Source organism: Symphodus melops (assembly GCF_947650265.1).
Source record: "Symphodus melops genome assembly, chromosome: 13".
In the NCBI taxonomy this organism is placed as follows: Eukaryota; Metazoa; Chordata; class Actinopteri; order Labriformes; family Labridae; genus Symphodus; species Symphodus melops.
The window spans coordinates 4,951,892-4,967,770 of NC_136703.1; the positions used below are offsets into that span (position 1 = coordinate 4,951,892).

At 39.6% G+C, this 15,879-nt stretch overlaps 1 protein-coding gene across 1 annotated transcript; it reads left to right on the forward strand.

Annotated features, from left to right (window-relative positions):
* The first annotated feature begins 1,793 nt into the window (after window positions 1–1,793).
* On the forward strand, window positions 1,794–9,968 carry LOC306834499 (serine/threonine-protein kinase SBK1). Its single transcript, XM_079360431.1, has 4 exons — window positions 1,794–2,010; window positions 6,773–6,941; window positions 7,998–8,200; window positions 8,707–9,968. Exons 2-4 carry the CDS (start codon window positions 6,773–6,775, stop codon window positions 9,358–9,360), a joined length of 1,026 nt encoding a protein of 341 aa, XP_079216557.1. The 5' UTR covers window positions 1,794–2,010; the 3' UTR covers window positions 9,361–9,968.
* Window positions 9,969–15,879: the final 5,911 nt, after the last annotated feature.

Here is a 15,879-nt window from a genome sequence, read left to right on the forward strand (position 1 = left end):
AAGGGCACCTCAGTAGTGCCAGAGAGGTGGTCCGTTATTTTATTTGAACTAATTTGGTAATCTAAAACCTCAGTCCATCTCTCATTCCAACTTGACTTGGGTAGGATACCAAAAATCATCTGAGCTCTACAACAGTTATTTCCACCATAATGACCTGTGTAGCTTTTGGAAAAGGCGGCATTACAAAACAACACTGACTGACACCTCCTTAACCCACCACAGCGCTGCAGAGGCCAAAAACACCAAAGGTGTCCATTTCTTTGTACCGTTTCTCTGCCTGTGTGGCCCCAGAATAACTACCACAGGTCAAAGTGTTGAGTGAGCTCACGGTAAGTAAACCAACACAAGCAAACACATGTCCACAGAGACAGAGGCACACAGGTGCAGACAACAACACCACATTAGCCAGTACAAGCTGGAGGTGACTCAGCTGGGACTTGGTCTGGATGAGAGCCTCAGCTTGAGTGCATTCATGGCTTCAAATTCAGGTGGAAAGTTCTGAGCAACATGCATGCAATGTCACTTTAATATCTGCATGGATCTACTACAGAAAACAAGACAACAAAGCATCCTCCAAATACTTTAACCATTTGCCAATAACTCCAAAACTCTGTACATTACTCTCCACCTGAAAATGGTACCATTGAAACATACCTGTTTCACACAGAACATTACAAAGGTTGTTATTTTTACCCACACAGGAAATCAACAACAGCCTCTTTGGTGTTAGACAGGAAGTATTAAGTATATAAGTATTAAAATAAAAAAAAATACATGTTTAATTCCAAAGTAAGCCATGTGGGTTTAATATAGGGCAGGGAGATTTGGATCAATATTGCAATATTGTTTAGCTGAACGGTTATACTTCACATATTTGATATTTTTTCTATAAATAGATAATAAAAACAAAGTAAGTTCTAAGTCAAACCTACATGGGCCAAATGTCAAAAGTGTTTTATGAGCAGTCGGCTGCTCAATGTCAACATGTACATCAAAAATGACGGAACAGGCAGACATGTATAACGTGATTTCAATGCAACACAAACGATATCGACAGTAACAATATTGTCTTCCCCTATATTGTGTTTGAAATTTAATATATCTTAAAAACTCGAGAAACAGCACAGTCATTTTAAATAGCTTAAAATAATTAAAATAAAACACTTAATAAATACCAATTATTAGTTAATTAAAATAATGACTTGTTTGTGGTTTCACATTTTTCTCGTTTAATTTGAAACAATGGTACAAATGACACCAAGATCAACATATTGTTTATAAAAGTGATATATTTATCTCTGTAGTCAGGTGTTCTGCACTCTAATGAAGTATCACTGGAGACATGAGCACTTAAATGGACATTGCATCACTGAAACAGTTTTCTGCTTGAATTTAATTTAACACACAAAAGTCCACATTTTTGCACAAATGCAAATGTTGTTTAGTTCTGTGTCTAAATCCTAATATTTTATCACTCGCAGGTAGAAGTCTTTATAGTGACTGCTCAGGTGTTTCCATGCAGTGCTGTCTGTTAGAGCTCTACACTGTGAGAGGGTGAAGAAATGTGTGAATGAAGGATGTGAATTCAAATGCAACTTTATGTACTTACACCTACAAGTATTAATTACATGATACTCTATGTAGGCCAGTGTGTGTGTGTGTGTGTGTGTGTGTGTGTGTGTGTGTGTGTGTGTGTGTGTGTGTGTGTGTGTGTGTGTGTGTGTGCCCTTTACAGAGGCAGTTTGTAATCAGCTGTCAAAGTGGGCTCTGTCCCCATGGCAGCAGTTGAGAGCAGAGCTGCATGCTGGACTGTGGACAGCTCACAGGTCCTCTGTACTCGCTGATCCTGCAGCAGCACTACTGAAGGTGGAGGACAGACTGGACACTCTCCGTTGGTTCTATTTAATAAGTGTGTATGAATGGTGGTGTGAAAGTGTGTCAGTCCTATTGTGTGTTTGGCTACCTAGTTTTCAGACTCCAGTGACAGTATTGGGAACCAGCTGTAAAAAGGTAGGACTGAAATAGTCATATTAAATGCTGCAACACTAATAATTTTTTTTTTACACTTTCTTCTTGCAGGATTTTAAAATTTAAAATGCAATTTTCCATCATTCAGGAACATGGAATATAGACTAAGAAAAACTAAATCTCATCATGAAACCACTCATCATGACAATATATATGCATATATGCAGTGTGTAAAAGAAGATATCAAGAGTAAATACGATAAAACATATACTGAGAAGATTCAGAAAAATATGAAATCAGTATTTTATATTATAGGCAAACTTGTATCAAAATGAGGCATGCACAACATGTATTTTATTGAGCTGATCCAATAAACAATAACCGATAACTACCTGCTCCTGATGGCTGATTACCGATAGATTTTTACACGATTGCATATAAGAAGTTCATAAAATGTAGTGCATTCACATGTGGGGGGAAAAAGGTTCAATATGTAGTCAGTAATGCTGGAAAGAGAGCAGGTGTCTTGAGATGGGGAAGCTTTTTTAAATTTCCCTTCAATGAATGACAAAATTTATGATTTTGGAAACTTTTGTCAAATATGTGTTGAGTCAGCGGTCCAGTACTCAACTTTGACTTGGTGATAATGCTTGCAGCTATACTGCTGTTTCGTGTTACTTTAATACGTTGCCATGACGACTCTTCCTAATATCAGAGTGTTTAAAGTTGACATATTTTTTCCTTGCAGCACTAGTTTTCCAAACTGCAATCATGTTACTCTGCGCTGACTTGGTACAAAACAGCCACATGGGTGATGTGTAAACTCTCGCTACACTCCTCAATGGCTTCCATACTGCCACAGATGTAGGCTCCTTAATAAGTAAATGAATTCCATAACTATCTGTAGATTTTATTGGTTAAAATGTAATTATCGGGAAAAATTAAAACATTTAAATCAGCTGGTAAATTATATGAACCAATATGTAATAAAAATGAAACAAGCAGAAGACAAAGTGCAGATGAGTTCCACATGCAAGTCCTCCGTAAAGAGCATCCCTGTTTACATTATAAAAACATTGTCCTGAGATGACTTCATGCATTAGTGAAACTAAAATAGAAAAAGCAATCCTGAGTCAGTATTAGCACTATTAAACACACTAATGAGGCTCCTTATGAGCGCTTAGTTTACTGTTGTTAGTCTTTCTTTCATCCTTGGTCTGAATTAAACCACAGTCACTGAAGTTCCCATGAGGACACCGGGATGCCCCAGTGCTGTTGGTGGAAGAGAATGTAGATGGCAAAGAAAGACATTTTTCTACCTTGTAAATTTTTACATGTAGTTGGATACGTGATAAAATGAAATATTTCTGTCTTTAAATAGGGTTACATAAATGTAAACACGTTTTAGGTAAATTGGTGGTCCAAAAGAAGAGTCTATATGCCAAAGGATCAGAAATCAAAAGAAGAGCCTCAATTATAGGGGCGCCAGTGAGTTTTTTGCAGGTTCTATGGGGTGCCAAATCAGGCCCCAAATGGCTAATATGGCAAACTAGAAAGGTTCTGCCAGGGTGTAGGGCCACAAAGGTCTGTGTACAGTAAATAGATCATACAGGCTGCATTCACTAGAGATGGGTGCTAGTATTATTCAAGTAGCGGTTCACTTTAGACCATATTGTTCTCCAACATGCAAACAGTAGGGAGGTCCATCAGGAAACACAACTTTAAAATCTGTCCCGCAAATATGTTTGTTCTTTGACATCCCTCCCATCATTCCCTCCGCCTCAAGAAAGTATGCGATGGATAATAAAAAGAGCAAAGGTGGCATTATAACAAATGGGCCAAGCTCGAGAAATGTTTTTTTCTTAAAACAAACTCGCTGCTCGATCAAGGTGGAGATGATATAGGTGAGCTTGGATATCAAGAACAAGATGCCAGATGTGCAACTCAAAACATCCTGCATTTTTATATGATTGCACATTAAGAAGAAGTTCATAATATGTAGTTTATGCACACATAAATCATCAAGTTTTTCTATCTTATGAGATAGAAAGTTTGTTTCAACAAGACAGTTTGTTTCGACAAGATTGGCACAGAGCCCCTCAGCTGCTGTGATAGAGTTCAGAGCCACTACCAAGCACAAAGCATGAGCCTAACTCTAGAGTGAGCAGTAGGATTCTGTCAGTGTTAATATGAATGAAATATAATAATAATGTTATTAATATTATCACATATCACATAGATCACATATACTGCAAGTAATATGGCTGTAGAGAATAGTGCTCCATTTCTGACATATATAATAGCTACTAGTAAGGTTACATGATATCTCCACAGAAGGGTTTTAGCTCAAGTGGGCTGGTCTGAGCCATGAGACTCCCGGGCTGAATATGGATCATGTTCCGGTCTTGTCCCTAATAGAGGATTTTTTAATTAGTGTGCTGACGCGCAGCACCACTGACGCGCTCACACACCAAGAAGCGCACAGACGCACAGCGAACATGCGCAAACAACAGTCCCACGACGTTTAAAGACAGGTTTCAACAACAGGTGGAATATTCAGCTGAAGGCAAATGAACAAGCACAATTCTGATTGTAAAATCATGCGCAACTGACGCACACGCGCTGCAAGCAGCCTACATTTCATTGTATGCGCACTTCTAGCTCAGAGCCTAAGATCAGACAAACCCAGCTGTCAGTCATCAACATTTCAGCAAATAGGGCAGATCAACATTATTCCTTTCCATGTTAAATGACGATAAACAGCGCACAAAACAATTAGCCAACAGGAATTCAGAAGGTGTCTCTCACACTCCAAATGCATTCACAACATACACAGCAGTTTGGAAAAACGCGCTCCTACCCTTAGATGTCTTCATGGTCGCCTGTCGTCATTGCTTAGGGTGAAGGCATCCATGATTGTTCTGCTGTCCGGGACCCTTGGTCCTTGTTGATCTCCAACAATGTCAGGTTACAGGTCCTCTCAGTCTCCTCTGTTAGTCCTCAAATCTCATTACTGCCACATATCATCGGTAGGCCAAATGCCAGGATCCACAGCAAAAGACGCGGTCAGGTCCTCTTCCACGTCCCAATTCTTCATTTTTTATTTTAGTGGCGTTTCTAAATATTTATTAGCCCAATAAACAGCGCCACTTGTGTGAGCCTTACCGAGTTCATCATCACTCAGATCTCTGAGGGACATTAAACGATCCAATGTGATGCCAAACGAGCGAAACTTCGAAAAGTTGCGCTCTGGCTAAGAGGAAGTGTAATAAGGTCAAAGTTCAATGTGTGCTGTGCCATTGGCTGAATCAAATCACATGAGACTGGTTTTTGTTTGAACTAAAAACATTTTTTACGTATTCATTAAAACTCAAATATGACTCACAATAAATTGGAAAAGGAAACATTTCTTGAGCCAGGCCCATGCACCTCTGGCGCCCCATATGCTTCCATGATTAGATAAATTAGGCTACTATGTTTATAAGATATTATTCATTGAATTGAAAATCTGGAAGGAAAATCGGCTGCATACAGCTTTAAAAATAAGTTTTCTCTACTTTGAATCTTAATTGTTTTTGCGCTTTCAACTTACATTTTGGAAAAAATAGATTTTTCTTTTGCAACAACACAAATTGGAGTGATAAAAACAATCTGCTCATCAAAACGATCCACACGTCACCATGGTCTTTCTTCAAAGACATTCATGTTGCTGTGAGACTGAAATGTCTGATTTTAAAAAAGCAATAAACATTTTTACCTTTTCAAAATCAAATGATTTATCAAGAATTCTAAACTTTTCCCATGCACAAATATTCTGTGAATTGACATAATATTCAGAGTGTCTAAACTTATTGCTTTAGAGTGTATCCAGTTCAAGAATGTAAGCTACAATTCCCAAGCTAACAATGCTTGCTGCAGAAACACTCATCCATGCATTTATCAAATCCAGACTAGACTATTGCAACATCATCCTCCATAGTTCACCATCCAAACTTCTCAATAAACTGCAATACATCCAGAACTCAGCCGCACGCCTGCTCACCCACACTCGCCCCAGAGACCACATCACCCCTGTCCTCTGTGACCTGCACTGGCTCCCCATCACTCACCACATACAGTTAAAAATCATCCTCCTCACACACAAAGCACTAAATAACCTGGCCCCACCTTACCTCACCGACCTGCTTCATCACCACACCCCCTCCCGTGACCTCCGCTTATCTGAAGGAAACATCCTCTCCCCACCTCCACGGACCAAGCACCGAACCTGGGGAGACAGAGCCTTCATCGCTGCCCCCTCCCTCTGGAACTCACTCCCCAAACCCATCCGTTCTTGCACACCTCTCAACTTTTAAGACCATGCTCAAAACTCACCTTTTTAAATTAGCTTTTAATCCATAACTTTTTTCTTTTTTGTTTCTGTTTTTCTGTTTCATACTGTCTTTTGCTGTTCTTAACTGTATATTGTGTGATTTTCATATGTTAAGTGCCTTTGAGCATTTGTAAAAGCGCTTACAAATAAAATGTATTATTATTATTATTATTATTATTAAGAAAACAGATAAAGCAAACTTTTCAATGTAGGGACTGTATTTCCAAAGAAGCCGTTTTGTTGAACCATACTGGCACCTTTTAGTGTTTTTTTTTTTTTTAAACTTAACCCCTTGGTTGATGGAGATCATAACCTAAATGTAGCTTTGATTTTATGAGCATACAAGTGTGCGGCCTGGCCCCCTTTAATGGAAATTCCAAAACTTATGAGGAAAAGAAATTATGTTTTGTCCTGCCTTTCATCACATTGTAGATGATTGAGCTGGGCCTGAGCCTGGCTGATGGCAGTCTGATCGACGAGCTGATGGAGCTGACGGCTCAGAGCCTCGGTAACCTGGAGATCCAGGAACACTTCAACATCATCAAGGAGATCGGCAGAGGGAAGTACGGCAAAGTGCTTCTGGTGACACATCGCTTCAGGGGTATAACTACACTTTTTATTTCTGGCTTCTTTCAAAATACATGATAAGCTTTTAAAGGCTACCATCATAATGAAGGTCATATAATCTAGTTCAGTAAATTTACTGATCTGAAGCTGATGAGATGGCATTTTATTGCTCAGCATTTGTAAAAGACATCTGCCTGTGAATGATACGGAACAAAAAGGTTACTGTAATTTGGTCTCTGTGAAAATTCACAGGGACCCCTCCGACAGCAACTCTGGATCCTTTCGGCATACACCCAACTCATTCAACAGAGCTGTAAACACTGGGCTGCTATGCTAGCAACAAACAAACACTGGCCCAATGACACTTTTGACCTGAGCAGCCAAGGAGACTTTACCTTCACCTTTGTTTCCCGCTCATTTAGTTTGATCACCTGTATGTGCTCCCAGCAGTTTTCCCCCCCAGAAAAGGCACTATAGGAGTGGCCATGCATAGCATGACCTGTTTCTGCCAGAAGCAGTACATAGAGTATCAGTACAGCAGTACACAGGCTGAAGCGTTTTGGAATAGCTTTCGAAAGTATTAAAAACAGCCTGCCACGACTCTAGAGAAACTGGCAACTGCAAATCAACGTGCTATGAAGAGGGAAGTTCGGATCTATGCAAAAACTACTACAGTAAACACAGGCACAGGTGGCTAAAGTATTACGATAGTTAAGGAGTGACTGCACTCTTCTGATTCAAAGCCCAGACAACCCTGAGGGGGAAAGGCTGCAGCCAAAGTGGATCAATGACTAGGTCAAAGACAAAGGGCAGAGCAGAATGCCGAGCATGGTGCTGGCCCATGGCCTGAAGGTTTGGGATTTGAAAGCTACTGGCGAGAGGGGTCAGGAGGGGTCCTGGTATAGTAGTTCAAGGTTGTAGCCATGCTTTTGTCTAATGCTACTCTTTAAACTGTACCACTTATACACTGCACTATAAATCAGTAGGGTATCATTCAAGTCATAAATACATGTACTTGTCTGTATTTTAAAAAATATTTTTGCCTGAACTATGGTAATGATAACTAAAATGAAGTATGGCTGATCTCCAGGGACTCCCATGGCCTTGAAAGTGATGCCCAAAGCTTCGACTAAGCTGCAGGGCTTTCTGCGGGAGTACTGCATCTCCTTACACCTGTCTTGTCACCCCTGCATCGTGGGCCTCTTTGGCATTGCCTTCCAGTCGAATGACCACTACTGCTTTGCTCAGGAGCTCGTCATTGGCAGGGACCTGTTTGCTGTCATCCAGCCCAAGGTGAGTCATACATTGGCAAATCAAGAACCGAGAGATTAGACATCAGCAGCAACACTAGTGGGCCTGTGAGGTTGTATTTCAATACAGTGGTACTTTGAGATGAACGTTGATGTCAGATTTCTAACATGCTCAACAATCTGGCATGTTATACTGTTTACCATGGTGGCCCTTTGGGTCAGCATATTAGCATGTTCATATTTGCTTGTCACTGAATACACTGCAATTGCAATAAATCAGAATTAAAAGTCAGAACAAATTATTTTGGGCTGATAATAGCTTGAGATGAAAATCTGAGTAGTTCAAGATCATCCAATAGGAAACACATTTGTCAGCTGAGGTTTGCTGGTAGGAATAGATCATGAAAAAACAGTTTTTGTCTGAAGAAAAATCAGGGGTTGCCTAAATAAAAACAATCACAAATAATAACAAGCCCTTGCCCTAGCTTTAAGGGTTTAATTTTTGTGTGAGGAAAATAATCAGAGTCCCTCCTTGTGTTATGGTTCCAGGTGGGTATCCCAGAATCTGCAGTAAAACGCTGTGTCCTCCAGGTTGCCAGTGCATTGGAGTATATTCACAGCCATGGTCTGGTCCACCGCGATGTCAAGCCTGAAAACATCCTGCTGTTGGACAGCCACTGCTGCCAGGTCAAGCTGGCAGATTTTGGCTTAGCCCAGAAGAGAGGCACTCTGATCCGCTTCATCACAGGAACTCTGCCTTACATGGCCCCAGAGCTTTGCACCATGGCCCTTCTGGATGGCAAGAAAGAAGTAACTGCTCCTCCTCTTAGTGTGGAGCCGAGCCTGGACACCTGGGCTTTCGGAGTGGTCATCTTCTGCATCCTTACAGGCTATTTCCCCTGGGAATGCTGCATGGACTCCGACGACTTCTACCTGGAGTTTGTAGACTGGAGCAGAATGGAGGAGAGGCCCACCGCAGAGGAAGATTTACCACCTTTGTGGAAAAAATTCACTCCAAATGCCATGGAGATGTTTGGTAAGCTCCTGGCTCCAGATGTAGAAAAGAGGTGCACAGTTGGGGAAGTAAAGGCATATGTGGAGAAAGACTGGCTTAGGAGCGTAAATGGAATCGAGCAGGAGCAGACAGCAGAAAAAGAAAAAGTCAGTGTCTCAGTGAGTCATGCTGGACACTGCCAATTGTAAGAAAACTCAACCACTTACAGACTGCATTTTTACATAAACCTGTGGATTCTATTTGCTTTGCCATAAGTTAAAATATAAACATGCAGAGATCGCACCTGCTATCAGGTGTGATTTGAAGTGATGAAACCTTTCGGCTTTACACCGTGCAGTGGGAGACACATTACAGCTACATTTAAAGCTAGTGTCCTATGATAAATATAATTAAGACAGACAATTAAAGGAAGATTGTGCAACATTTTACACATAAATACAGCAGAACTCCAGTATAACCTCTGTACATGTCTCCGAGTCATGGATGGGACAGCCTTGTGGAGAAAGCTGTTTTAGTCAAGAATGAGAAAAAAGAAGAATATGAAAGCCTGCATATTTGGATGTCACGTAAGTGTCTTGAGATCACGGTCATTTCAATTTATGCGCAATATGAAGCAATAATTCATCAAAAAAGTCTCACATTCTTCCTTTAATCACCCCTACTTTGTATTGCAAACGGTCCATCTTTAAATCAGCTTCATTGATAACATTGCATTATAACAATGACATTTTGAGTGAAGACCCTTTCTTGGTTTGCCAAATTTTCAAATGTAAAAAAACAAAGTATAAACAGTGTTGTCTGCTTGTAACTGTCTGTTTCAACTAAAATAAATAAAACATGTTTTAATATTGGAGTGTTTATTAAATTCATTTTCAGAAACAGTTATACATTTATGCAATCCCATCCTGCTTTAATTAAAGCTCACGTTTTTGAAACAGCAGCACCAGTCCACAGAAAATAGTGTTGTTACAAAGTTATAGAGCTATAAATACAAAAGCCTCCTCTTGTCTTCAGCATACTTTCTGGGATGGCTATACTACTACTACTACTATATATATATATATATATATATATATATATATATATATACACACACATATATATATATATACACACACACACACACACACACACATATATATATATATATACACTCAACAAAAATATAAACGCAACACTTTTGTTTTTGCTCCCATTTGTCATGAGATGGACTCAAAGATCTAAAATTCATTCCAGATACACAATATTACCATTTCTCTCAAACATTGTTCATAAATCTGTCTAAATGTGTGATAGTGAGCACTTTTGCTTTGCTGAGACAATCCATCCCACCTCACAGGTGTGCCACATCAAGATGCTCATCAGACACCATGATTAGTGCACAGGTGTACCTTATACTGCCCACAATAAAAGGCCACTCTGAAATGTGCAGTTTTGTCTCACAGCAAAATGCCACAGATGGCGCAAGCATTGAGGGAGCGTGCAATTGGCATGCTGACAGCAGGAATGTCAACCAGATCTGTTGCTCGGGCATTGAATGTTCATTTCTCCACCATAAGCCGTCTCCAAAGGCGTTTCAGAGAATATGGCAGTACATCCAACCGGCCTCACAACCGCAGACCACGTGTAACCACACCAGCCCAGGACCTCCACATCCAGCAGGTTCACCTCCAAGATCGTCTGAGACCAGCTACTCAGACAGCTGCTGAAACAATTGGTTTGCATAACCAAAGAATTTCTGCACAAACTGTCAGAAACCGTCTCAGGGAAGCTCAACTGCATGCTCGTCGTCCTCATCGGGGTCTTAACCTGACTCCAGATCGTCGCCGTAACAGACTTGAGTGGGCAAATGCTCACATTCGATGGCGTCTGGCACGTTGGAGAGGTGTTCTCTTCACGGATGAATCTCGGTTTACATTGTTCAGGGCAGATGGCAGACAGCGTGTGTGGCGTCGTGTGGGTGAGCGCTTTGCTGATGTCAATGTTGTGGATCGAGTGGCCCATGGTGGTGGTGGGGTTATGGTATGGGCAGGCATCTGTTATGGACGAAGAACACAGGTGCATTTTATTGATGGCATTTTGAATGCACAGAGATACCGTGATGAGATCCTGAGGCCCATTGTTGTGCCATACATCCATGAACATCACCTCATGTTTCAGCAAGATAATGCACGGCCCCATGTTGCAAGGATCTGTACACAATTCTTGGAAGCTGAAAATGTCCCAGTTCTTGCATGGCCAGCATACTCACCGGACATGTCACCCATTGAGCATGTTTGGGATGTGCTTGACCGGCGTATACGACAGCGCGTACCAGTTCCCACTAATATCCAGCAACTTCGCACAGCCATTGAAGAGGAGTGGACCAACATTCCACAGGCCACAATTGACAATCTGATAAACTCTATGCGAAGAAGATGTGTTGCACTGCATGAGGCAAATGGTGGTCACACCAGATACTGACTGGTTCTGAGTCCCCAGACCCTCAATAAAGCAAAAACTGCACATTTCAGGGTGGCCTTTTATTGTGGACAGTCTAAGGTACACCTATGCACTAATCATGGTGTCTGATGAGCATCTTGATGTGGCACACCTGTGAGGTGGGATGGATTGTCTCAGCAAAGCAAAAGTGCTCACTATCACACATTTAGACAGATTTATGAACAATGTTTGAGAGAAATGGTAATATTGTGTATCTGGAATGAATTTTAGATCTTTGAGTCCATCTCATGACATATGGGAGCAAAAACAAAAGTGTTGCGTTTATATTTTTGTTGAGTATATATATATATTATAAATCAAATGAACTTTATTTATCAGTTAGGAACTTCGTTGCAGGGAAAGCACCAGTACAGATCAACTCAACTTTTTCTACATTTTGCCTTTATCCGGAATATTATAAATCAAATGAACTTTATTTATCAGTTAGGAACTTCGTTGCAGGGAAAGCACCAGTACAGATCAACTCAACTTTTTCTACATTTTGCCTTTATCCGGAATTAATATCCAAATCTGATGTTTGATGTATTTGTTTTTCAAATGGAATCGACATGTGGGAAATATTATAATTAACTTTACTGTCCAAGAGTAACAGTTAGTTATTTTAGTACGCTGTTGTTGTCTTGTTTTTTTATTTTTAATTTCCCTATGTATATATGTACACATACATTACAGTATGTATATACATATAAAACACTTAAATGAAAACATCCATCCTTGTTGTTTTGTTTTTTTTCATCTTCTCCTCTGGGCACATATCATGTTTCTCTCTTTGAAGTAGGATCATTGACCTTTGTCACAGCTCTGTCTAACTTATTGTGAACCCTGCCTTTCACCGTCCATTTACATCAAATGATCACTGCTACACCTGGCTGTCTACTGATGGATGGCCTCTTTGTTTTGGCCGTATGAGATGTTGCTGGTGCATTTTGAACTGGACATGTTGGCCTCTCAGGAGGGCAGACCTAAACTTGGCCTGGAGCCTGAACCTGCATGCCCCCTCGTGCTTTACAGCATTTACAAGGTATTACATTAACCATGGTCATCTTTCAGCTGACCCTTAAGCTCGGCTGCACACTCAGGCCTGTCATACAAACACTAATAGAGCCGGGGAAACTCTGACTGCAAAGCTTGTGTTGGTATTTGACTCACCAACTATTTGTGCTGGTGTTCATAAACATATCACACCCAGTGGCTCAGAAGATTTAAATAATGCGCTGCATGCCTGTTGTGTGTAACAAGGCATTACAACCATTGTGTTAATCTTGTGGACAACAAACCTCACACAACAACTTACAAAGAGCCCTCTAAACAGGAGTAGCTTACAGAGATTGTTCCTGTTTTCTAATGAAGCTTTTAAAATGTACTTTTCATGCATGTGGTGCAAAATGGTGCTTTCCTGTAAAAACATGACAAACAGATAAGCAAGGTGATTTCCATCTAAACGAAATATCTTAAATTGCAATATTTCCTTTTCCCTGCCGAGTAAAGATCTTATCTGGATGTTATGAAATGCTCTGTGGTCATAGAGTTTCTTTTTTTAATCTTACATACACTGCTGTCGGGTTACTGATACTTGAATTCTTAACCAACACTTCAGTTAATTAATCATCAAGCATGTGATAGATGCATTTATATACCTGCAAAGGATGTTCAAAGTTTAATCGATTTGTTCAAAGCTTTAAAAGAAACAACACTGATCCTGTAGGGCAGAAAACGTTCAAGACATTTTATGAATAATTTAATAAATACACTTGTGTTTTACAAGACTGTCATTTATTATCCACTTTATGAATTTACCCACATACTGTCCATAAGTCCACTTCTGGACACCTTTATAAATACTGAATAAAGTTAGCCTATGTTCTACTTTGCTACAACATGTGCTTGTTGTTAAAAGTAGATGAGAATTCGTTCGATCGTTTTGTTTAGGGCTGTCAGCATTGACTAGTTAATCACAATTAATTAAAGTCTAAAATTAATTCAATAATGTTTTTAATTGCCATTAGACATCCTATTTTGTCCTTTTAGGCACACCTTAGATACTGTAAGTTTGCAGAGGCTCCTAGTCACAGTGATGGAAAGAACGACGCAAAAAGAAAATCACACAGTTCAGTTGCCCAATCAAAAGTAACATTTGCTTGTGACATTAAATATTTCATTTTTTACTGTTCTTTGTTTTTAGTTTTTAATCTGTAACAACTTTCTTTTTCCTGTGGTGAAGTTAATAACCTATGATCTACCAGACGCTTCTTACTTATTTCTTCTTATTTTAAAATAAAAGCAGGGTTGAAATTAAAAGCAAAGAGTAATAAAAAAAGTTCAAAATAAAAGCCTAAAAATGTATATTTTTTTTAACAAAAAATAATGGAATTTTACAATATTCAATAAAAAAAAGATTAATCGCGATTAACAATTCAAATGTATTGAACTAATTGCAAATGAAGTGTTTATCTTCTGACAGTCCTGCGGTATAGTTTGTTTTACTCATATTTTACATTCTAATGTTAAATAATTGGATTAAAAATTTTTTTAAATAACAATATAAATCCATCAAAACTAAGAAAAGAGACAGGGAACATAGTTGACCTCTGTTTATCTCAGCTCTGTTATTACTATGATTAGAGGGTATACATCATTGTGTGCTGCTGTCCAGTAAGCTTGGAGATCATGCTGTAAAGGGAGAGAGGTTAGCTGTCCAAACTCACCACAGAAAGAAACACACATTTGATTTAATGGCACTATCACACGCTGAACAATAATAAATAAATGATTACCAGTTAATAAACTAAGTGTGCAATTGTTAGTGTACATAATTGCACACTTGAAATATGTTCGAACCAAATAGAAGGTATCCAATAAAATATTATTAGAATACAAGTCACACTCCCTGCTCATATTTAATTGTGTAGGTCAATGTTTTCCTGTTTCTGTTGGGTTCATATATTTTTAGCATGTTTTCCGTTTATGGATTTGTTTGTCTTTCTTGCAGCACTTTCCCTGTGTTGTATTTGTCTTACAGTATTGATGAAGTTTGAAATTTGCATCGGTATTTTAATTTTTTCCTCGGTCATTTGGAATAGAAAGATTAGATAGATAATAACTCACCGTCCATATCTATATCTACACACACGCACACACATAACCATACATGTAGATAACATATCCAGGCTTTTAGGATGTCAACATACACACACAGGAACACTATTAATAATACAACTCTGTTATGGAAAATCACCACAGCTGGGGCCTCACCCGCAGCCAAAGGCTTGTGTGTCTTTAGAAAATAAAAAAGGAAAGGCATGAGAGACAGTAATCGACTGTGATTTGTGTTTGAACAGATAAAGGCCGTGAGAGCCTGAGTAAGAGGAGACGGATCAGAGTGTGACTGATGAACATTTGAAACGCCGGTTTATAAGGATTTAGTGTGTTTAGGAAATGTTATGTTTACAATACTGGCTGAAAAGAAGGCATGATTCTATCTGATCTCTACTAGTTTTATTAAACATCTAAGTTAATGAAGGAGCCCAGTTACACTTCACAAACTGCTGCTAATTGCCATCGTCAGCACTATAATTGTGCAAATCACGATAAGACACAGGCATATAGCATATGGTGTTGTTTAAGTTTAACTCGCTCTCTCAGCTATGAATTAAAATGTTTTGCAGGTAATGGATAAAAGTCAAATTAATTCATCTTCTGGGACAACAAGTGTCTGATCTATATGGCATGGAAACAATGAAATGCTTCTCGATACAACTCTAAACCATTCCAAATTGATGGATAAATTAAGACGAGGACGTAACTTCTGGTACTGATTAAAAATGTCGCCCCTGTCATTTCCAGATCAGTTAGTCTCTGCGGTGTCTGTTTCAGCTTGAGCATCGCTGAAGACTCAATCCCATGCCACAATCCCTGAGCGAGGCCTCTGACAGTGAGCCTGACTGTGATGTTTACATATCATGCGACGGCTGCTACTTACAAATTAGTCCCTTTGGGTGTATCGCTGACTCTGTGATCTCAGTGGCCCTTTGCTAACTCCTGACTAAACATGTGAGGCTCGAGCAGCTCTGGCAGACACTCGAAAGCCTGCTCGTCCCTAACGGATGGCATTACTCGTGTTAACATTTGTAGGAAGCAGCTGCTCTGTCATACGTCTGGACGATCAGGAGAAGATGTTTAAAGTAATCACAGCGAATGTTAAAGTG